General features: G+C 48.0%; 1 protein-coding gene across 5 annotated transcripts in view; it reads left to right on the forward strand.

Moving 5' to 3' along the window:
• Positions 1-11,358, forward strand: part of pold3 (polymerase (DNA-directed), delta 3, accessory subunit) — a 39,170-nt gene extending 27,812 nt beyond the window's left edge. For all 5 annotated transcript variants that reach the window (XM_072576724.1, XM_072576726.1, XM_072576725.1 and 2 more), the window contains 3 exons: positions 6,552-6,697; positions 8,951-9,029; positions 9,536-11,358. In XM_072576724.1, the coding sequence (XP_072432825.1) occupies positions 6,552-6,697; positions 8,951-9,029; positions 9,536-9,759 (449 nt within the window). In that variant the 3' untranslated portion in view covers positions 9,760-11,358. The remainder of the gene's footprint in view (positions 1-6,551; positions 6,698-8,950; positions 9,030-9,535) is intronic.
• Positions 11,359-24,465: the final 13,107 nt, after the last annotated feature.

Consider the following 24,465-nt stretch of genomic DNA (forward strand, 5'->3'; position numbering starts at 1 on the left):
ACGGTCATAGAACAGCTTAGATGTTCGATGGTGGGGTCATGGTCCAAGGGAGATATGAGATATTGAGACCCACCACTTAGTCTATGTAGTGTAGAGGTCAGCATGCCAGACAACAGCAGGACCATTTTTGTCAGAAGGCTCGATTACAAAGTCAGGGTTGGATTGGAGCGTACAGAGAGCAGTATGTTCAGAGAGAGACAGTTAGAATGGGTGAGCATAGAGAGATATTAAGGTGACCAATGTCATGTTGACAGGTCTCAATGACCAGTTTGAATACAGGTAAGAGACCAGATGGTCCAGGAGAAGGGACAGTGTTGGAGGCGGATGAATGAGTCTGTGGGACAGGGAGAGGATTTCTGCTCACAGAAATTGGCACGGAAGTGAAGACTATGGAAGATGAGTTCAGCATCTTGTACTACGTAACATTCATTGAGGTGAGGACTGAGATCAGTACTTTGCTGAGTACAGATTGTTAAGCATTGGAGAGAGGAGGCTCAGAAGGTATGGTAAATACCCAACACGTGATGGAATAAAAGGAATGGATGGAGTCAAAGGGAACTGCAGGTGAGTTAAGATGCCAGAGGGCCATAGGCACCTCTGAGTTGTTACAGTTTGCATTCCTTAATATTTGAAAGGAAGAGAAAAAGTTTCTTGTTAAATTGTTAAATGAGCTGAAGAATGAAGTTGAACTGAGGTGTTGGATAGCTTTGAGATAGTGTGAGGTAGTACCAGGTTACCCCCGTCCATTTTTGAATTGAGGCTGTAATGAAGCCAGGCAGGAGCTAAGTGGCAATCTTTGCTGTCAAATAAGACAACTGTAGATTGTGAAGGAGCAAAGATTGTACTTATTAGATTGATATGCCCTTGTTGTCAGATGTGGGGGTTTAAGGAGAGTCTCCATGTTACTGATGATTATGTCTGCAGGAAGTGTCTTTGGTTGCAAATCCTATCACATCACATGGATCGGTTAAAGCGGCAGTTAGCGGTAATAAATAATTTACAAGAGCTACGAGGTGTGGCAGATGGCATTTATTTATAGGAAGGGGGAAAGGCCACAGATACAGTCAGGTAGATGGGTTAACTCCAGAAAAGGTAGGAAGGATAGGCAGGTCGTGCTGGACTCTTCTGTGGCTATCCCCATTTCAAACAATGAAGCTGTTTTGGAAAATATAGGTGATGGACTCTTAGGGGAATGTAGCACAAACAGCCAAGTTTCTGGTATGGAGATTGGCTCTAATATAATGGGGAGTATGTCGGGTTGGAAGCAATAGTGTGTGGTAGAGGACTGTCTAGTCAGAGGCACGGACAGACACTTCTGTGGCCAGCAGTGAAAAAACAGAATGGTGTGGTGCCTCCCTGGTGCCAGGATCAAGGATATCTCAGAGAGGGTGCAGAATGTTCTCAAAAGGGAGAGGGGGCAGGAGATCATTGTACACATTGGAACTAATGACATAGGAAGGGAAAAGTTTGAAATTCTGAAGGGAGAATATAGAAAGTTAGGCAGGAATTTAAAAAGGAGGTCCTCTAGGGTAGTAGTATCTGGATTACTCCACATGCTATGAGCTAATGAAGGTTGGAATAGGATAGAACAGATGAATGCCAGGCATGAGGGGCTAGTGCAGGGGAGAAGGGTTCACATTTTTGGATCATTGGAATTTCCTCTGGGGTAGAAGAGACCTGTATAAGAAGGATGGATTGCACCAGAATTGGAAGGGGACTAATACACTGGCAGGGAGATTTGCTAGAGCTGCTTGGGAGGATTTAAACTAGTAAGGTGGGGGGGTGGGACCCAGGGAGATAGTGACCAAGTGATCTGAGACGGGTACAGTTGGGAAAGAGTGCGAGTCAAACAGTCAGGGCACGCAGGAACAAAGCAGAGAACAAGGTAGGATTGATAAATTAAACTGCATTTATTTCAATGCAAGAGGCCAAACGGAAGACAGATGAACTGAGGGCATGGTTAAGAATATGGGACTGGGATATCATAGCAATTATACAAACGCGGCTCAGGGATGGACGTGATTGGCAGCTTAATGTTCCACGATACAAATGCTTTAGGAAGGAAAGTGGGGGGGTGGTGGCAGGGCGTAAGAGAGGAGGGGGAGTGGCATTCTTGCTAAGGGATAGCATTACTGCTATACTTGGGGAGGATATTCCCGCAAATACATCTAGAGAAGTTGTTTGGGTGAAACTGAGAAATAAGAAAGGGATGGTCACTTTATTGGGATTGTATTATAGACCCCCTAATAGTCAGCAGGAAATTGAGAAACAAATTTGTAAGGAGATCTCAGTTATCTGTAAGAATAATAGGGTGGTTGTGGTAGGGATTTTAACTTTCCAAACATAGACTGGGACTGCCATTATGTTAAGGGTTTAGTTGGAGAGGAATTTAAGTGTGTACAAGACAATTTTCTGATTCAGTATGTGATGTACCTACTAGAGAAGATACAAAATCTGACATACTCTTGAGAAATAAGGCAGGGCAGGTGACTGAGATGTCAGTGGGGGAGCACTTTTAGGGCTAACGACCATAATTGTATTAGTTTTAAAATAGTGATGGAAAAGGATAGACTGGATCTAAAAGTTAAAGTTCTAAATTAGAGGAAGGCTAATTTTGACGATATTAGGCAAGAACCTTCGAAAGCTGATTAGAGGCAGATGTTCACAGGCAAAGGTACGGCTGGAAAATAGGAATCCTTCAAAAATGAGATAATGAGCATCCAGATACAATATGTTCTTGTTAGGGTGAAAGGAAAGGCTTATAGATTTAGGGAATGCTGGATGACTAGAGAAATTGAGATTTTGGTTAAGAAAGTGAAGGAAGCATATGTCAGGTATAGATGTAAGATTGAATGAATCCTAATAAGAGTATAAAGGCAGTAGGATTATACTTAAGAGGGAAATCAGGAGGGCGAAATGGGGACATGAGATAGCTTTGGCAAATAGTTAAGGAGAATCCAAAGGGTTTTTATAAATACATTAAGGACAAAAGGGTAACTAGGGAGAGGATAGCGCCCCTCAAAGGTCAGCAAGGCAGCCTTTGTGTGGAGCCGCAGGGAGACACTAAACAAGTATTTTGCATCCGTATTTACTGTGGAGAAGGATACGGAAAATATAGACTGTAGGGAAATAGATGGTGACATCTTGAAAAATGTCCAGATTACAGAGGAGGAAGTGCTGGATGTCTTGAAGCACATAAAAGTGGATAATCCCCCAGGACCTGATCAGATGTACCCTAGAACTCTGTGGGAAGCAAGGGAAGTGATTGCTGGGCCTCTTGCCGAGATATTTGTATTATCGATAGTCACAGATGAGGTGTTGGAAGACTGGAGGTTGCTATGGTGGTGCCACTATTTAAGAAAGGTAGTAAGGAAAAGCTAGGGAATTATAGGCCAGTGAGCCTGACATTGGTGGTAGACAAATTGTTGGAGGGAATCCTGTAGGACAGGATTTACATGTATTTGGAAAGACAAGGACAGATTAGGGATAGTCAGCATGGCTTTGTGTGTGGGAAATCATGTCTCACAAACTTGAATGAGTTTTTTGAAGATGTAACAAAGAGGATGATGATGGCAGAGTGGGAGACGTGATCTATATGGACTTCAGTAAGGCTTTCGACAAGGTTCCCCATGGGAGACTGGTTAGTAAGGTTAGATCTCATGGAATATAGAGCAGACTAGCCATTTGGATACAGAACTGGCTCAAAGGTAGAAAACAGGGTGGTGGTGGTGGAGTGTTATTTTTCAAACTGGAGGCCTGTGACCAGCGGTGTGCCACAAGGATCGGTGCTGGGTCTACGTTTTGTCATTTATGTAAACGATTTGGATGTGAGCATAAGAGGTATTGTTATTAAGTTTGCAGATGACACCAAAATTGGAAGTGTAGTGGGCAGCAAAGAAGGTTACCTCTGATTACAATGGGATCGTGATCAGATGGGCCAATATGCTGAGGCTTGGCAGATGAAGTTTAACTAGGTAAAAACAATGACTGCAGATGCTGGAAACCAGATTCTGGATTAAAGTGGTGCTGGAAAAGCAAAGCAGTTCAGGCAGCATTCGAGGAGCAGTAAAATCGATGTTTCAGGCAAAAGTCCTTCACCAGGAATAAAGGCAGTGAGCCTGAAGGGTGGAGAGATAAGTGAGAGGAGGGTGGGGGTGGGGATAAAGTAGCATAGAGTACAATAGGTGAGTGGGGGAGGGGATGAAGGTGATAGGTCGGGTGGGGAGAGGGTGGAGTGGATAGGTGGAAAAGAAGATAGGCAGATAGGACAAGTCCGGACAAGTCATGGGGACAGTGCTGAGCTGGAGGTTTGGAACTAGGGTGAGGTGGGGGAAGGGGAAATGAGGGAACTGTTGAAGTCCACATTGATGCCCTGGGGTTGAAGTGTTCCGAGGCAGAAGATGAGGCGTTCTTCCTCCGGGCGTCGGGTGGTAAGGGAGCGGCAGTGAAGGAGGCCCAGGACCTCCATGTCCTTGGCAGAGTGGGAGGGGGAGTTGAAATGTTGGGCCACAGGGCGGTGTGGTTGATTGGTGCAGGTGTCCCAGATGGAGTTTAATTCAGATAACTGCGAGGTGCTGCATTTTGGGAAAGCAAATCTTAGCAGGTCTTATACACTTGATAAAAAGGTCCGGGGAAGTGTTGCTGAACAAAGAGACCTTGGAGTGCAGGTTCATAGCTCCTTGAGGGTAGAGTCGCAGGTAGATAGGATAGTGAGGAATGCATTTAGAATGTGTGCCTTTGTTGATCAGAGTGTTGAGTATAGGAGTTGGGAGGAGAAAGTGAGGACTGCAGATACTGGAGATCCGAGTCAAGAGGGATGAAGAGCTTATGCTGGAAATGTCAATTCTTCTGTTCCTCAGATGCTGCCTGACCTGCTGTGCTTTTCCAGCACCCCACACTCTACTCTAGGAGTTGGGAGGTCATGTTGCAGCTGTACAGGACATTAGGCCACTTTTGGAATATTGCTTGCAATTCTGGTCTCCTTCCTATCGGAAGGATATTGTGAAACTTGAAAGGATTCAGAAAAGATTCACAAGGATGTTGTCAGGATTGAAGGATTTCAGCTATCGAGAGAGGCTGACTAGGCTGGGGCTGTTTTCCCTGGAGCGTCAGAGGCTGAGAGTTGATCTTATAGAGGTTTATAAAATCATGTGGGGCATGGATAGAATAAATAGACAAAGTCTTTTCTCTGGGTTGTGGGGAATCCAGAACTGGTGGGCATAGGTTTAGAGTGAGAGGGGCAAGATACAAAAGGGACCCAAAGGGCAACGTTTTCATCCAAAGGCTGGTGCTGCCAGAGGAAATGGTGGAGGCTGGTACAGTACAGCATTTGCAAGGCATCTGGATGGGTATATGAAAAGGAAGGGTTCAGAAGGAAATGGGCCAAGTGCTGGCAGATGGGATCAGATTAGCTCTGGAAAACTGGTCGGCATGGACATCTTGGACTGAAGGGTCTGTTTCCATGCTACATTTCTGACTGACAATGTTACAATCGCTGTTACAGTCCTTGCATTGCTGCTAAATCAATTTCCTGGTCTATACTGGGAGCACCCTCGTAATGAGGTCTGCTACTCACATACCCCAAAGAAAGGAGAAATGGATAATGAATTATTTTAAGACCAGTCTCCCAGGTTTGGATGAGGGCAAAGGAGATCAGACAGACTTGAGAGGAGCATATTAGGACAAGGAGCAGGGAGAAAAATGATCTTTGCTGATAAAATATGGAGTTATAAGCTAAGCTGTATTTTGAGAAGAGTCATAGAGATGTATAGCATGGAACAGATCCTTTGGTTGAACTCGTCCATGCTGACCAGATATCCTAACCTAATCTAGTCCTATTTGTCAGTATTTGGCCCATATCCCTCTAAATCCCTTCCTAATCATATGCCCATCGAGATGCCTTTTAAATGTTGTAATTGTACCAGCTTCCACCATCTTCTCTGGCAGCTCATTCCATACACGTACCACATATGCCCCTTAGGTCTCTTTTATATCTTTATCCTCTCGTTCTGGACTCCCCCACCCCAAGGAAAAGATCTTGTCTACTGATCCTATCCATGCCCTACATGATTTTATAAACCTCAATAAGGTCACCCCTCAGCCTCCGACGCTCCAGAGAAAACAGCCCCAGCCTGTTGAGCCTCTCCCTATAGGTCAAATCCTCCAACCCTGGCAACATCCTTGTAAATCTTTTCTGAACCCTTTCAAGTTTCACAACATCCTTCCCATAGGAAGGAGACCAGAATTGCATGCAGTATTCCAACAGTGGCCTAACCAATGTCCTGTACAGCCGCAGCATAACCTCCCAATCCCTATACTAAATGCTCTGACCAATAAAGGAAAGCATACCAAACGCCTTCTTTATTGTTCTATCTCGGAGTGTTTTGTTGATGGCAAGGATATTGATTTTTCAGAGTGGTGGGGGGACAAAGGAGGAAGGTTTTCATTTTGCCTTTGAATAAATTCTGTTCAAAAGTGAACATTGCATTTATTTTGTTTTTCAGCATTGAGCAGTTCTCCTTGTCATTCAAGTTCTTGATTTTCTGTTCTAGTAATCCCAGATTCTCCTGAAGCTTGTGATATAAGGACTCCATCACCATCCCCTGAAGAACCAACTGGGGAAGAGGATATATCACCTCCGTGCTTTGCGGACATTGAGGTTAAGCCACCATGTTGGGAAAATGCAGATGGATCCCAGGTAATTCGCAGTTCCTCCAGCAGGAATTATTCAGTTGCTGTATGCAGACAATAATTTGCAGGGTAGTTATGCAAGATTTCAGGAAGGAGCTGTGGCCTGTCTGTATGTAGCTGTGAGGGGAATAGAACAAGCTGCTACGGTAAAATCTGTCTTTAAGCATGTATCCAGGACTGGACCTTGCTTGATTTGCATTGCTAATTTTGATTTCATGCCATTAAGTATGGTTCATTCTTAGGAAAAACAAAACTGAAATCTGCAACAATATCTTTTATACACTAACTTGGAGAAGATCCCATGGAACTTTATAGGAGCATAATCAAATAAAATCTCACCAAGCTACATGGTAATGGCCAAGGAGATAGGTTTTAAGGTGTGCCTTAATGGGGACCAGAAATTGAGTCAAAAGATTTTGGTAGGAAATTCTAGAGGTTTTTATTTTTCACTCATTTAGAGCATGTAAGGAATGCTGGCAAGGCATGTGTTTAGTGCTCATTCCTAATCGTCCTTGAAAATATGATGGTGATTCACCTTCTTGGTTATAACTGAGTGGCTTGCTAGGCCAGTATATTTTTTTCAGACATTCTAGGGTGAATCACATTACTGTGGATTTGGAGTCCTGCATAGGCCAGACCAAAGAAGGATGGCACAATTGCTTCCCAAAAGCGCACCACTGAATCAGATTTTCATAATCTATTAGTTTTGTGGTCACTAAAATGAGCTGAAAATGTGTTGCTGGAGAAGCGCAGCAGGTCAGGCAGCATCCAAGGAGCAGGAGAATCGACGTCTCGGGCATGAGCCCTTCTTCAGGAATGATGATGCCCGAAATGTCGATTCTCCTACTCCTTGGATGCTGCCTGACCTGCTGCGCTGTTCCAGCAACACATTTTCAGCTCTGATCTCCAGCATCTGCAGTCCTCACTTTCTCCTAGGTCACTAAAATGAGACTGATTTGTCTATTCCGTGTTTTATTTAATTAACTCAATTTAAATTACTCAACTGGGATTTTAACTCCTGTCTCTGGAACATGGTTCAAAACCTAACCAGTCATTTCCAAGTTTAGTGGCTTAGGTAACTGAAAGCATGGCAGCTAATGGTAGAGCAATAAACACCTTGTGAGGGCAAGAAGTCAGAATTGGAGGAGGACAGTGATGGCATTGGATTATTATTTCGTTAAAAATCATTTGAAACAGACTCAACCTGGGAGATGATTATTTGATGAGCTGCTGGAGGCACATTGGCTTCCTTCTGGACCATAAAACTTCAGTGAGCTCAGCAGATTTAAGGCTGGAGGAGGTTGCAGCAATCACAGAGCAGAAGGTGGGAGTGATGCAGTGATGGAGGGATATGAAAATCAGGACGGAAGTTTAAAGAACAAGTCTTTGCTGGACTAGCAGCCAGAGCCCTTTTGACCAATTGGGATTTGCACAGGAGTCATCACAAAGCACTGTTGGCCCTACTTTCTTCCCATTATCTCTCAGCTTCACCAGCCTCATATATTGGCTACTCTTCATTTTTTAAAAAATGATGCTTTCCACATTTGTGTGTTCGTGGGAAAAGACCACGCGTGTTTGGCATAAACTTGAATTTGTGTCCATGCAGCAATTACTCCTCCCATTCCAACTCTTTGGCAGGGTCAAAAATCCCAGATAAATGTGTCAATAACTCAATAAAGGTCTGTGACACCATTCAGCAATCCAACAAGCACTTTCTCAGGTAGTAAGCTATTCCACCCTACCTCATCATCGTCACCTCAAGCTTTGTACTAAACTGATACCAATATCCCCCTAATTATCAGGACGATTTTGAATTACGATAATGGAGATCTGAATAAGATTCAGGGGAGACAGTGGCATTATCTTAGTGCCTCGCGATGACTCTATAAAGCTATTTAGTGTGTCCAGATTGTGTAAATCTTTGTCTATCATTGATCCAGTTCTTTTTTTGAAATTTTGACGCATGAATCTGTTTCAAATATCCTGTCAGGCTCTGCTTCCCAGTTTATTATAAGTATTTTATATATTTTTTTAAACCTTATTACTACTTTCCCATCACTTAACTTTGTGTTCACTGATTACTTACCGTCTTGCCATGTGTTGATACTGTAATGTGAAATGAAAAGGACAACTATTAAAAACCAGAGTAAAAGCAGAAATTATGCATCTGGTTGATCAAGTGCCATCTGGAGTAGAGAAATTGGTCAGTGTTACAGCTTCATTCCATCTTCCTCTATTTCCACCCATCCTCCCCAACCAGAAAGCCGTAGGAGTAAAACGTAGGAAACGGCGACGAGTTCTCAAATCCAAGATGTTTCTGGATGAAGAGGGTGCTATGGGTAAGATTTAATAATCACTACATGATCCTTAATATTAATACCATTCGTTCAGTTATCAGGAAGCCCACAAAAAGTGAAGAATCGCCTATTGGAGAGGCTGTGAGGGGTTGCTAGAGTCCTCTTGCTGGAGAAACCAAAGTGGGATTTGGTCAGAAGTTCAGGTCTTGAGTTGAAGACAGTGCTGAATCTTTGTTCACTCTGGTAGCCAGGGAAGGAAATGGAGTCAGTGGCAAGAACATGGTGTGGGTGCTTTGGGGTGGAGGGAGGCCTGTGAAGCTTTGATCTTCCTAGCATTTCACTGGGGGAAATTGCAGCTAATCCAAAAGTGGATGTTGGATACGGTGAGGGAGGGAAGTGAGAGTTTGTGCTTGTAGAATCCATTGTCTGATGATACTTTTGAGATTCACTGAAGCTGCATTTAAAATAGATTGTCATACCCATGGAAAGAATGTATCTGTTAAGTCTGTTTATGTTTGCCCCCTCCCCTTTCCCGCATCCTTTATCAGTGACAGAAAAGGTTTATCAGAGTGAGTCGTGCACAGACAGCGAGGATGAGTTTGTGGCCAAGCAACAAGAGTCGAAGAATCTCTTGGGATCCAAACCAGCTGCCACAAAGAGCACATTGGGAAACAAAGACCAGTTAAAGGAGCAGAAGGATAAGAAAGCAGCAGCTTCCAGCAGGGCAGGCAAGCAGGCATCCATCATGGGATTCTTCAAAAAGGCTGTCTAGTGGCAGCTTCCATCTCGTCTCGTGCTGGCCCAGCCTCAGTCAACTAGTGTTGAATGTGCATCATCAATCATTGTGGACAGATACTGATATCTAAACCAGAGTCCGAAAAGCTAACCATTGGCTCTTGGTTTATTTGAGACAAGCAATAAACAAGAAGGAAAGTTGGTGCTGGACAAATCAGGTGTGTGGGAAAGGTCACCCATAACTGAGTGATGCAGTTCATATACCTTGAGTGGCACTCAAGTTGGAGACTATTTCTCATTGCACATTTAAGCATTGTATATTATTGTCAGGAGTCTTTATGCTCCGCCACTGCTTTGGGAATAATCTTCAAACTTTATTCCAAATGGTACTACTACTTTGTCTTTTATTGGGATGATATCAACTAACTGGATCTCTTCAGCTTTCTGAAGTGATAATCAATAAGAGTGTTTCAAACAGATGCCTGTGTACACATGATAGTTACAGGATAGGGGCTTGGGTTTTAATCATCTCCCAGGTTGAGTCTGTTTCAGCAGATAATGTTAAAAATTGTTTGAGATCAAAAACCAGGACAGAAACAAAGTATGTTTTTTATTTGAAAAGCAATTATTTGTGAACAGTTTCAGATGGGTTGTGGTTTTGACATTTGGAAGGATAAGCTTCTTTACCCTGTATGCTGCTTTGGCCTCTATACTGTTACAACACATGTTATTACTTTATATTGCTGCCTTGCACACTGTTTTGTGTCATTGTGGAGTATCTCAATAGCCCTGTAAAGTCCTTTGAGCAGGTTAACAGATTTTAGGAATAGTTTCTGGAGCGTTCCTCTTGTCCCCACCAGGTTCAACACTGGGTACAGTTCAATAGTTTCATAACAACCTGTGATTATCTTCTGCCTTCGCCCTCTGTGACCAGGGAAATGTTTATAGATTTTAGAAGACATTACAATGTTGTTTCCACAAGTCACTGGACAGTGAACATGAGTACAACACAATTAATTTAGTTCCATTTTCCTTAATTTGGCACTAAACCCAGTATATTCACTGCCCCAGGCAATATAAGCTATGCCTTCCCACTCTGATTCTGATATGTAACCCAATCTGTTTGACTCGTACATTTGCACCAGATGATTACATTTATTTATTGAGATTCCCACGTCCCAAGTGAGTTCTAAGGAATGGTTTCAATGACAGGAGTTCTGCAGTTTTCTAAATACAGTCAGTCACAGGAGTTTTCATTTTACTGCATGGTTTAAAGGATTTATCCTGACTCAACCAGTTCTGTTCAGTTCAACATTGGGATGGGATACACTCTACTGATATTCACGTGAACTCTTAATCAATAAGTAACAGTGGGAATTGTGGAGACTGGCAGTGGCCCTGACAAGGTGCATATTTGTAAATGAACGGTACTGGGGAGGATCAGACTACTTATTGTATTCCTCCAGGGCTCGGTGTAAGCCGACCGTACCCAAAGTCTGTGAAGTTCTGAACATTGTGATATTTGTAAATATTCTGCTTTGCAAGCAGGAACACTGGACACATGTCCTTCCACTTACTATTCAGTTGATAGTCTGAAATATCCAATGCCAATTAAACTTGTATTCATTGCTATGTATCTTTTACTTCCAGCACAGAAAGTACTGATTATTACCCCTAGCAGTTGCAATTCTGAGGACTGTTGAGGATATGGTTTCTGGGGGAGTCCATCAGTCTAAGAATTCACAATCATAAAGGGGACTCTCCCAGCAACGTGCATGTAACACTCAGACATAATTTCATTTGTATTTCAGACTTGTAAATGGAACTGGGCCACCTTGATGGTTGTGTTGTTGGGGGGGGCGGGGGGGTGATGATATATAACTAACAGTTTTCTGTTTTAAAGTTTATCATACGTCAATAAAAGTTATTTTACATAATCCAATTCAAATTATCTAGTGTATACCTACACAGCAAAGGGTCTTCATTCAAAGCACTTGAGGCAAACAGCAATAATGTATAATGCTGTTCTCGGGATGTAATTTCAAATCCCATGGCAGATAGTGAAATCTGAATTTAATTTTTTAAAATCTGGAATAAAAAAGTAGTCTAACGATGGCTATGTAACCTTTATTGATTGGTTGTAGATTTTCACTAATATTTTTAGGGAAGAAATCTGCTATCCTTATCCAACACCATGGCCCAGCATGTTTCCCCTATTTTCCCTTGGTTTGATGGCAATGGTATCAACCTTCATTCAACTGAAGCATGCCAGGAGCAGCATCACGTACCTAAAAATGAGGTGCCAATCTAGCGAAGCTACAAAACAACTGCTTGTGTGCTGAAACAATATAAGTTTCAAGTCCTGGAGAGAGTTAAATGATTCCACGACCAATGAGTCATATCTAAACTCTGCAATCCTGTCACATTTAGTTGTGATGGATAATTAATTCACTAGGTGGGGCTCCACAAATATCCCCATCCCTATGAGGGGGATCTCAGCATACCAGTGCAAAACTGAAGTTGAAAGTTTTGCAGCGATCTTCAGCCAGAATGATTGAGAATCCATCTTAGCTTCCTCAGATGGTCTCCTGCATCACAGTTGCCAGTCTTAAGCCAATTTGATTCACTTCACGTGATATCAAAAAACAGCGGAAAATATTAACTACTGGTTTGACAAGACTATAGGCTCTGACAACATTTCAGCAGTAGAATTCAAGATTTGTGCTTCAGAACTTGTAGTGTCCCTAATGACTGCAGATGCTGGAAACCAGATTTTGGATTGGTGGTGCTGGAAGAGCACAGCAGTTCAGGCAGCATCCGAGGAGCAGCAAAATCAACGTTTTGGGCAAAAGCCCTTCATCAGGAATAAAGGCAGAGAGCCTGAAATGTGGAGGAGGGTGGGGGTGGGGAGAAAGTAGCATAGAGTACAATAGGTGAGTGGGGGAGAGGATGAAGGTCAGGGAGGAGAGGGTGGAGTAGATAGGTGGAAAAGAAGATAGGCAGGTAGGACAAGTCATGGTAGGACAAGTCATGGGGACAGTGCTGAGCTGGAAGTTTAGAACTAGGGTGAGGTGGGGGAAGGGGAAATGAGGAAACTGTTGAAGTCCACATTGATGCCCTGGGGTTGAAGTGCTCCAAGGCAGAAGATGAGGCATTCTTCCTCCAGGCGTCTGGTGGTGAGGGAGCGGTGGTGAAGGAGGCCCAGGACCTCCATGTCCTCGGCAGAGGGGGAGTTGAAATGTTGGGCCACGGGGCGGCGTAGTTGATTGGTGCGGGTGTCCCGGAGATGTTCCCTAAAGCGCTCTGCTAGGAGGTGTCCAGTCTCTCCAATGTAGAGGAGACCGCATCGGGAGTAACGGATGCAATAAATTATATTAGTGGAGGCGCAGGTAAAACTTTGATGGATGTGGAAGGCTCCTTCAGGGCCTTGGATAGAGGTGAGGGAGGAGGTGTGGGCACAGGTTTTACAGTTCCTGCGGTGGCAGGGGCAAGTGTCAGGATTGGAGGGTGGGTTGTTTGGGGGCGTGGACCTGACCAGGTAGTCATGGAGGGAACGATCTTTGCAGAAGGCGGAAAGGGGTGGGGAGGGAAATATATTCCTGGTGGTGGGGTCTTTTTGGAGGTGGCGGAAATGTCGGCGGATGATTTGGTTTATGCAAAGGTTGGTAGGGTGGAAGGTGAGCACCAGGGGTGTTCTGTCCTTGTTACGGTTGCAGGGGTGGCTATTCCAGTACAGCTACAACATTGGCATCTACCCAACTATGTGGAAAATTGCCCAGGTGTCACCTGTACATGAGAAGCAGGACAAACCCAACCTAAATAACATGTCATCAGTAAAATAATTAAGGGGTAAACAATAATCATAGAAGCCCTACAGTGTGGAGACTGGGCCCAAAAAATTCACACTGACCCTCTTAAGAGAATCCCACCCAGATCCATTCCTATTACTCTACATTTCCCTTGACTAATGCACGTAACCCACACATCCCTGAACACTATAGGCAATTTAACCAATTCACCTAACCTACACATCTTTGGACTGTGGGAGGACCCCCACGTAGACATGGGGTGTCCTCCCACACTGTGTAAACTCCACACAGACAGTCACTCAAGGCTGGAATCAAACCTGGGTCCCTGGTGCTGTGAGGCAGCAACGCTAACTACTCAGCCACGGTGATAATGCTATCAAATAGCAGTTCCTTGGCTCATTAATATTCAGTTTGGGTTGTGCCTGTGCCATACAGTTCCTGACCCTCATTACAGCTTTGGTTCAAACACAAACGGAACAGCAGAACTCTAGGAGGAGTTGGACCAACGGGTCCGTTTCTGTGCTGCATGACTCTGAGTAAGGTGAGAGCGGCTGCCATTGACATCATTTAACCAAATGTGGTGCCCAGGAATCCTAGCAAAACTTGATAAGTGGGAATTGAGGGGAAAACTCTGGAGTCATACCTGGTTCAAAAATGGTTGTAGTTGTTGGAGATCAATCATCTTGCTCTGGGTAATCTCTGCAGGAGTTCCTCAGGATAGTGTCCTTGGCCCAACTGTCTTTAGTTGCTTCAGCAATGACCTTCCCTCCATTGTAAGGTTAGAAATGCAGACGTTTGTTGATACGTTTGTGCCACGCAGTGTTGAGCAATGACCATCTCCAACAAGAGAGAATCGAACTATTGCCCCTTGACATTCAATGGCATTGTTATCACTGTCCCATTATCAACATCCTGGGCATTACCATTAACCATAATATGAACTGGACTAGCCATCTAAATACTTGCTACAAGAGTAGGTCAGAGGCTAGGAATCTTGTAGTGAGTAACCTATCTGACCAAGCCTGTCCACAAAGCTCAAGTCAAGAGTGTGATAGAATACTCCCTCCTTGTCAGAATCATAGGAGGTCTAATAACGCTGGAGAAACTAAATATCATCCAGGACAAGGCAGCCTACTTGATTGGCACCACATCCTAAATTGAATTGAATTAGCTTTATTGTCACATGTACTCAAATGAGTACAGTGAAAAGTTTACATGTCACCACATACAGCACCACCTTAAGTGCAAAGGTACCTAGGTAAATTTTTTAGTTACAGAATAGAGAAATTTTTAAAAGTTGCATTACAGCTATACAGAGAACAACCATAGATCAGAAAAAAAAACGAAGCAAAGTTAAAAAGGCAAGCATCCCTGTCTCTCTGCAAAGGCTTTCTGTAGTAGACCAATACAGGGGACCTCCGCATGGTCTGCTGACTGCCACCATGCTCTGCCAACCCTGGGCCAAGTATCGAAGGCCATTCCTCAAATGTTCACTCCTACTACCAGTGTTAAGTAACACCAGTGTGTATCATCTAAAAATTTACCAAGGCTCCTTAGACAGCACTTTCCTAACATGGACTTCCTAGTAGTGTTGTGGACGAACCTACAGCAAATGGACTGGAGCAATTCAAGAAGGCATCTTATCACCATCTTATCAAGCGTAACTAGGGACAGTCAATAAATGCTGGCCCGGCTAGTGAAGCTTACATTCCATCAATGAATTTTAAAGAGTAACAGTAAATGTATTTATATAGTACTTTTCACATAATAAGATAGCCCAAATCACAGAGTTGGATCGAGCTCTTAAAGATAGTGGAATCAAAGGTTATGGAGATAAGGCAGGAACAGGATACTGATTGAGGATGATCGGCCATGATCATATTGAATGATGGTGCAGGCTCGAAGGGCAGAATGGCCTACTCCTGCACCTATTGTCTATTGTTACTCATTAAAAGTTGACACCGAGCCACATTATACAAGGACAGGTGACTAAAATCTTGGTTAGAGATTGATTTTCTAGAGTGTCTTAAAGGAGAAATAGCAAGTAGATTTAGGAGAGGAAATCTAAAGTTCAGGGATCTGATATGTAACCATCCAAACTCTCACATATCTGTGTGTGATGAAGTAAAATGCTCAAGAAGGAATGAATGCCTTCTAATATAACAGTTGGTGTGCCTAGTTGTCACGGACTGGAGCAGTTCCTGAAGAGAGATTATCACCACTTTCTTAAAAGTAATTATGAATGGGAAATACAAATGCCAGGCCTGTTTATGACACCTACATCCTGTGAGTGAAGATATAAAATATAAACAGCTCGGAGGGAACTTTCCGATCCTAAGTCCAAATACATTGTGGTCAGTTGTAACATTGTACTCCATTTTGGTTTGTTCCACATAATTTAGGGATGGACCATGAGTCCTTCCTGATCTCTGACTGGGCTACAAAATTGGGATTAAAGTTGCTGCATAATGGAGATCACCATATCTTCACTGCATCCTGGAAATTGGCACTGGAATTCCTTGCTTCACTGCTGTCTCTGGGTTCTAAGACACCCAACCTTGATGTTAAATGTTTTAAATTAATGGGCAGGATTAGGATGGCATAATTTATTACCAATCCCTAAATGCCCTTGACAAGGGATTCAGAGGGCAGTTTAAAGTTGACACCATGATGTGGATTTGGAGTCATATACAGGCTAGACCAAATCAGGACAGCAGATTTCCTTTGCTGAAAGGCATAAATGAAGCAGATGGGTGTTTATGACAATCTGGTAAGTTTTAAAGTCACTATCTTTGATACTCCCTTGTTTCTTTCGGATGTACTTAATAAAATGAACTTGAAGTTCCTCCAACTGCTATAATATGGTTTGAACTCATCTCCGATCATTAGTCTATACCTTGGATTACTAGTCCAATAGCAAAGCCACTTTCCTACCATTCCTAGTTGCTCTAATTTATCTCCTCTTCAGCAGTTTTGCAGTTAAGTTGCTGCTGTGTCCTGTATGATCTCAGTTGTATTTCTGAACTTTAATAAAACTCCCCCTTCATTCTGACAGTATAATGTTCCACTCCAGTGACATCATGAATAGGGGTATGGCAGGGGGAGGGGGCAGAGGGAGAGGGGTACCACAGAGTGACTGGATTAAAATGACGTGAAAAGCTATTCCAGGGCACTCGCCCCGCTAGGCCGCAATTATCCAACATTTCCATGTGGAAACACGCAACTGGACCGAGAGAGCAGTGAGTGTTCAGATACTGCATACAGTCATAGAGTCACAGAGATATACAGCATGGAAACAGACACTTTGGTCCAACCCGTCCATGCTGCCCAGATATCTCAACCCAATTGAGTCCCACCTACCAGCACCCGGCCCATATCCCTCAAAACCCTTCCTAATCATATAGCCATCTAAGTGCCTCTTAAATGTTGTAATTGTACCAGGCTCCACCACTTTCTCTGGCAGCTCATTCCACACACGTACCACCCTCTGTGTTGTGGATAGCTGAGGGTATATTCAGAGAGAGACACTCAACAACTGCAAATTGACTTTGTATAGTTTGTTTAATGTTGAGATATGTCTTATTCGCGGGGGAAGAGTTGGGGGGGGGGGGGGTTGGCGTGGGCTAGGTGCATGCTGGTGATAGAGTATTCAGGAGTCCTTTCAAAGAGGCGAGGGCAAGAGGTTTAAGGGTAGAATTCCAAAACAGATTTGGTTGAAGTGAGTGGAGTGGAGGACAACAGGCTTATGTCTGCAAGTTGTCTGGGATGGGGATGTGGTGCAGAGTTGCTCAGATACAACAGGTTGTGGAATTAGGCAAGGTGGCATTTCCATACAAAGTGTCCAGGATAAGGTGACCAGATATCCTGGTTTTGTTGGTGCGGTTACAATTTTACATTAAATGTCCTGATGCCCAGACAATTTCCTAAAAATAGTTCAATATCATGGCCTTCACGTATTCCCTATTTGTCTAATGTAAATTTGGCCGGAAAATCTGTAAAAATTTCCTCTTTTTTCCTGTAGGCACTCATCACCACATCCTTTGATGTCTACATGGAAATCACCACAATCTTCTTTGGCTCCAGCATCTCCACTGCTGTTGATGCCTCTTAAAGGATCAACACAATAGGGTCATCAGCTGTGGCTGAACAAATTCAGGGAGATGTCTCCATTTGATCTCATGGAATCAGAATCCCCATATTGCAGAAAGAAGCCACTTGACCCATTGGGTCAGCACCAACCATCCAAAGAGCATCCCACCCAGACCCAGCCCCCTAACCTATCCCCATAACCCTGTATTTTCCATGGTTACGGACAATTTAGCATGGCCAGTCCATTTAACCTACACACTTTTGGTCTGTGGGAGGAAACTGGAGTATGCAGTGGAATCCCACACAGATACGGGGAGAACCTGTAAACCCCACACAGTTACCCATGGGTGGAACTGCACCTGGGTCCCTGGTGCTGTAAGGCAGCAGTGCTAACCACTGAGCCACATGGCTGCCCACTCTTCCCATCTCCCACCTTCAACTGCTCCTCCCTCAGTGTCCTACCTTTGATCACCCACCAAGTGAATCATCAAAGAGACCTACCTTGCCATTATCTTTTAGTGTGCCCTGGTTTTGACTTGTACAATTTGGCCACTTTAATCGCGAGCAGATTTAGTGACCAGTCAGTGGGACACCATGTGGTATAGAAGGCAAAGTTTGGAGGGAACTGGAATATAAATGTTGGGGTAGATGGGGTGGGGGAGGGAATGGCATTGGAGATGTGGAGAGACCTAGAAGGCCAACCAGAAGATCATTGGCATGTTGCTTAGAAAAGACACATTTGTCAAAGCTCTTATGTTCACTTGGACAATTTACATGAAATAGTAATGATAGGGAAAGTAATGAGGTGGGCTCTGACTGATATGCTGTGGCACATGCACTAGTTAATGATAGTTGGCAGTTAACTCCTCTCATGCAATATATAGGAAACTGCTGATTGGTAGAAGTGTTGTCATGATGAATGCATCAGTTAATGATGACTGACAATTAACTGCCAACCCCTCTCAAACAATATATATGTATGTTTTTTTCTTGCAAATTGTCCTGATGAGCAAGCTTAAAAATTTCAACAAAAAAAGCAGTACTTACGTTGGGTGCTACTAAACCAACCTTGTAATCATTGTTGAATCAACACAAAGACCATTTCTCTTAAAACTTCTTCTCTTCATTTTCCTACATCCTAAGACCAGAAATGCACACAATATTCCAATTATCCCTTTCCCTGGAGCACGTAGTTATATTAGTTAATTAGGTTGATAGTTAACCGGTTTGGATTAGGTAAGGAAGCAGCTAGTTAGGGTTAGTTGAGAGAAGCAGCACTAATGAAGGATGTGGGGTTAGTGAGGAGCTGGTTGCTAGGCACCAAATTCTGGATTAGTGGTGCTGGAAGAGCACAGCAGTTCAGGCAGCATCCAAGGAGCTTCGAAATCGACGTTTCGGGCAAAAGCCCTTCATCAGGAATAAAGGCAGTGAGCCTGAAGCGTGGAGAGATAAGCTAGAGGAGGGTGGGGGTAGGGAGAAAGTAGCATAGAGTAAAATGGGTGAGTGGGGGAGGGGATGAAGCTGATAGGTCAGGGAGGAGAGGGTGGAGTGGATAGGTGGAAAAGGAGACAGGCAGGTAGGTCAAGTTCGGACAAGTTATGGGGACAGTGCTGAGCTGGAAGTTTGGAACTCGGGTGAGGTGGGGGAAGGGGAAATAAGAAAACTGTTGAAGTCCACATTGATGCCCTGGGGTTGAAGTGTTCCGAGGCGGAAGATGAGGCGTTCTTCCTCCAGGCGTCTGGTGGTGAGGGAGCGGCGGTGAAGGAGGCCCAGGACCTCCTTGTCCTCGGCAGAGTGGGAGGGGGACTTGAAATGTGATTGGTGCAGGTGTCCCGGAGACGTTCCGTAAAGCGCTCTGCTAGGAGGCGCCCAGTCTCCCCAATGTAGAGGAGACCGCATCAGGAGCAATGGATACAATAAATGATAGCAGTGGATGTGCAAGTAAACCTTTGATGGATGTGGAAGGCTTCTTTAGGGCCTTGGATAGAGGTGAGGGAGGAGGTGTGGGCACAGGTTTTACAGTTCCTGCGGTGGCAGGGGAAAGTGCCAGGATGGGAGGATGGGTTGTAGGGGGGGGCGTGGACCTGACCAGGTAGTCACGGACAGAACGGTTTTTGCGGAAGGTGGAAAGGGGTGGGGAGGGAAATATATTCCTGGTGATGTGGTCTGTTTGGAGGTGGCGGAAATGTCGGCGGATGATTTGGTTTATGCGAAGGTTGGTAGGGTGGAAGGTGAGCACCAGGGGCGTTCTGTCCTTGTTACGGTTGGAGGGGTGGGGTCTGAGGGCGGAGGTGTGGGATGTGGACGAGATGTGTTGGAGGGCATCTTTAACCACGTGGGAAGGGAAATTGTGGTCTCTAAAGAAGGAGGCCATCTGGTGTGTTCTATGGTGGAACTGGTCCTCCTGGGAGCAGATCCGGCGGAGGCGGAGGAATTGGGAATACGGGATGGCATTTTTGAAAGAGGTAGGGTGGGAAGAGGTGTCATCCAAGTAGCTGTGAGAGTCGGTGGGTTTGTAAAAAATGTCAGTGTCAAGTCGGTCGTCATTAATGGAGATGGAGAGGTCCAGGAAGGGGACGGAGGTGTCAGAGATGGTCCAGGTAAATTTAAGGTCAGGGTGAAATGTTTTGGTGAAGTTGATGAATTGCTCAACCTCCTCGCGGGAGCACGAGGTGGCGCCAATGCAGCCATCAATGTAGCGGAGGAAGAGGTGGGGAGTGGTGCCGGTGTAATTACGGAAGATAAACTGCTCTATGTAGCCAACAAAGAGACAGGCATATCTGGGGCCCATATGTGTGCCCATGGCTACCCCTTTGGTCTGGAGGAAGTGGGAGGATTCAAAGGAGAAATTGTTAAGGGTGAGGACCAGTTTGGCCAAATGAATGACAGTGTCGGTGGAAGGGTACTGTTGGGGACGTCTGGAGAGGAAAAAACGGAGGGCTTGGAGGCCCTGGTCATGGCGGATGGAGGTGTAGAGGGATTGGATATCCATGGTGAAGATGAGGCGTTGGGTGCCGGGGAAACCGAAGTCTTGGAGGAGGTGGAGGGCGTGGTTGGTGTCTCGAATGTATGTGGGGGGTTTCTGGACTAGGGGGGATAGGAGAGTGTCGAGGTAGGTGGAGATGAGTTCAGTAGGGCAGGAGCAGTCTGAGACAATGGGTCGGCCAGGGTGGTCAGGCTTGTGGATCTTGGGAAGGAGGTAGAGCCGGGCAGTGCGGGGTTCCTGGACTATGAGGTTGGAAGCTGTGGGTGGGAAATCTGCTGAGGTGATGAGGTTCTGTATGGTCTGGGAGATGATGGTTTGGTGATGGGGGTGTGGTCATGGTTGAGGGGCAGTAGGAAGAGGTGTCCTCGAGTTGACGTTTGGCTTCAGCGGTGTAGAGGTCAGTGCGCCAGACTACCACTGCGCCCCCTTTATCCGCTGGCTTAATGGTGAGGTTGGGATTAGAGCAGAGGGATTGGAGGGCTGCGCGTTGTGAGGGTGAGAGGTTGGAGTGGGGGAGGGGGGGACGACAGGTTGAGGCGGTTAATGTCCCGGCGGCAGTTGGAAATGAAGAGGACTAGGGCAGGTAATAGGCCAGCGCGGGGTGTCCAGGTGGATGCAGTGTGTTGGAGGTGGGTGAAGGGGTCCTCGGAAGGTGGGCGGGAGTCCTGATTGTGAAAGTAAGCTCGGAGGTGGAGGCAACGGAAGTGTTCGATGTCACGGCGTGTATTAATTCATTGATGGGTGCACGGAGGGGGATGAAGGTGAGTCCTTTGCTGAGGACTGATCGTTCGTCCTCAGTGAGTGGGAGGTCTGGAGGGATGGTGAAAACTCGGCAGGGCCAAGAGCTGGGATCTGGTGTGGGTGTGGAGCTGGGAGTGGGGGTGGAACCTGTAACTGGAGTGGCTGTGATGGTGGGGGGAATGGGGGTGGAGTCATGAGCAGGGGTAGTGTTCCCCTCGGGGTTCTGGGGTGTGGGTATAGTGACAGTGGGGTCTGTGGGGGGGGGGGGGGTTCTGGGGGGTGGGGATAGTGACAGTGGGGTCTGTGGGGGGGGGTCTGGGGGGTGGGGATAGTGACAGTGGGGTCTGTGGGGGGGGGGTCAGGGGGGTGGGGATAGTGACAGTGGGGTCTGTGGGGGGGGGCGGGGGGTGGGGATAGTGACAGTGGGGTCTGTGGGGGGGGGGATAGTGACAGTGGGGTCTGTGGGGGGGGTCTGGGGGGTGGGGATAGTGACAGTGGGGTCTGTGGGGGGGGGTCTGGGGGGTGGGGATAGTGACAGTGGGGTCTGTGGGGGGGGGTCTGGGGGGTGGGGATAGTGACAGTGGGGTCTGTGGGGGGGCGGGGGGGTGGGGATAGTGACAGTGGGGTCTGTGGGGGGGGGGCGGGGGGGTGGGGATAGTGACAGTGGGGTCTGTGGGGGGGGGGGGTCTGGGGGGTCTGGGGGGTGGGGATAGTGACAGTGGGGTCTGTGGGGGGGGGGTCAGGGGGGTGGGGATAGTGACAGTGGGGTCTGTGGGGGGGGTTCTGGGGGGTGGGGATAGTGACAGTGGGGTCTGTGGGGGGGGGCGGGGGGTGGGGATAGTGACAGTGGGGTCTGTGGGGGGGGGGGATAGTGACAGTGGGGTCTGTGGGGGGGGGTCTGGGGGGTGGGGATAGTGACAGTGGGGTCTGTGGGGGGGGCGGGGGGTGGGGATAGTGACAGTGGGGTCTGTGGGGGGGGGATAGTGACAGTGGGGTCTGTGGGGGGGGTCTGGGGGGTGGGGATAGTGACAGTGGGGTCTGTGGGGGGGGGTCTGGGGGGTGGGGATAGTGACAGTGGGGTCTGTGGGGGGGGGGTCTGGGGGGTGGGGATAGTGACAGTGGGGTCTGTGGGGGGGGGGGGTGGGGGGGTGGGGATAGTGACAGTGGGGTCTGTGGGGGGGGCGGGGGGGTGGGGATAGTGACAGTGGGGTCTGTGGGGGGGGGCGGGGGGGTGGGGATAGTGACAGTGGGGTCTGTGGGGGGTGGCGGGGGGGTGGGGATAGTGACAGTGGGGTCTGTGGGGGGGGGTCAGGGGGGTGGGGATAGTGACAGTGGGGTCTGTGGGGGGGGGTCAGGGGGGTGGGGATAGTGACAGTGGGGTCTGTGGGGGGGGGGGTGGGTGGGGATAGTGACAGTGGGGTCTGTGGGGGGGGGCGGGGGGGTGGGGATAGTGACAGTGGGGTCTGTGGGGGGGGGTCTGGGGGGTGGGGATAGTGACAGTGGGGTCTGTGGGGGGGGGCGGGGGGGGGATAGTGACAGTGGGGTCTGTGGGGGGGGGGGCGGGGGGGTGGATAGTGACAGTGGGGTCTGGGGGGTGGGGATAGTGACAGTGGGGTCTGTGGGGGGGGCGGGGGGGGGGATAGTGACAGTGGGGTCTGGGGGGTGGGGATAGTGACAGTGGGGTCTGTGGGGGGGGCGGGGGGGGGGGGATAGTGACAGTGGGGTCTGGGGGGGGTCAGGGGGGTGGGGATAGTGACAGTGGGGTCTGTGGGGGGGGGTCAGGGGGGTGGGGATAGTGACAGTGGGGTCTGTGGGGGGGGGGTCAGGGGGGTGGGGATAGTGACAGTGGGGTCTGTGGGGGGGGGTCAGGGGGGTGGGGATAGTGACAGTGGGGTCTGTGGGGGGGGGGTCTGGGGGGTGGGGATAGTGACAGTGGGGTCTGTGGGGGGGGGCGGGGGGGTGGGGATAGTGACAGTGGGGTCTGTGGGGGGGGGGCGGGGGGGTGGGGATAGTGACAGTGGGGTCTGTGGGGGGGGGCGGGGGGGTGGGGATAGTGACAGTGGGGTCTGTGGGGGGGGGGGCGGGGGGGTGGGGATAGTGACAGTGGGGTCTGTGGGGGGGGGTCTGGGGGGTGGGGATAGTGACAGTGGGGTCTGTGGGGGGGGGTCTGGGGGGGGGGATAGTGACAGTGGGGTCTGTGGGGGGGGGATAGTGACAGTGGGGTCTGTGGGGGGGGTCTGGGGGGTGGGGATAGTGACAGTGGGGTCTGTGGGGGGGGGTCTGGGGGGTGGGGATAGTGACAGTGGGGTCTGTGGGGGGGGGTCAGGGGGGTGGGGATAGTGACAGTGGGGTCTGTGGGGGGGGGGTCAGGGGGGTGGGGATAGTGACAGTGGGGTCTGTGGGGGGGGGTCAGGGGGGTGGGGATAGTGACAGTGGGGTCTGTGGGGGGGGGGGGACAGGGGGGTGGGGATAGTGACAGTGGGGTCTGTGGGGGGGGGGTCAGGGGGGTGGGGATAGTGACAGTGGGGTCTGTGGGGGGGGGTCAGGGGGGTGGGGATAGTGACAGTGGGGTCTGTGGGGGGGTCTGGGGGGTGGGGATAGTGACAGTGGGGTCTGTGGGGGGGGGTCTGGGGGGTGGGGATAGTGACAGTGGGGTCTGTGGGGGGGGGTCTGGGGGGGGGGATAGTGACAGTGGGGTCTGTGGGGGGGGGATAGTGACAGTGGGGTCTGTGGGGGGGGTCTGGGGGGTGGGGATAGTGACAGTGGGGTCTGTGGGGGGGGTCAGGGGGGTGGGGATAGTGACAGTGGGGTCTGTGTGGGGGGGGTCAGGGGGGTGGGGATAGTGACAGTGGGGTCTGTGGGGGGGGGTCTGGGGGGTGGGGATAGTGACAGTGGGGTCTGTGGGGGGGGGGTCAGGGGGGTGGGGATAGTGACAGTGGGGTCTGTGGGGGGGGGTCAGGGGGGTGGGGATAGTGACAGTGGGGTCTGTGGGGGGGGGTCAGGGGGGTGGGGATAGTGACAGTGGGGTCTGTGGGGGGGGGGTCAGGGGGGTGGGGATAGTGACAGTGGGGTCTGTGGGGGGGGTCAGGGGGGTGGGGATAGTGACAGTGGGGTCTGT

This window comes from Chiloscyllium punctatum, chromosome 9, assembly GCF_047496795.1.
Source record: "Chiloscyllium punctatum isolate Juve2018m chromosome 9, sChiPun1.3, whole genome shotgun sequence".
Classification (NCBI taxonomy): domain Eukaryota; kingdom Metazoa; phylum Chordata; class Chondrichthyes; order Orectolobiformes; family Hemiscylliidae; genus Chiloscyllium; species Chiloscyllium punctatum.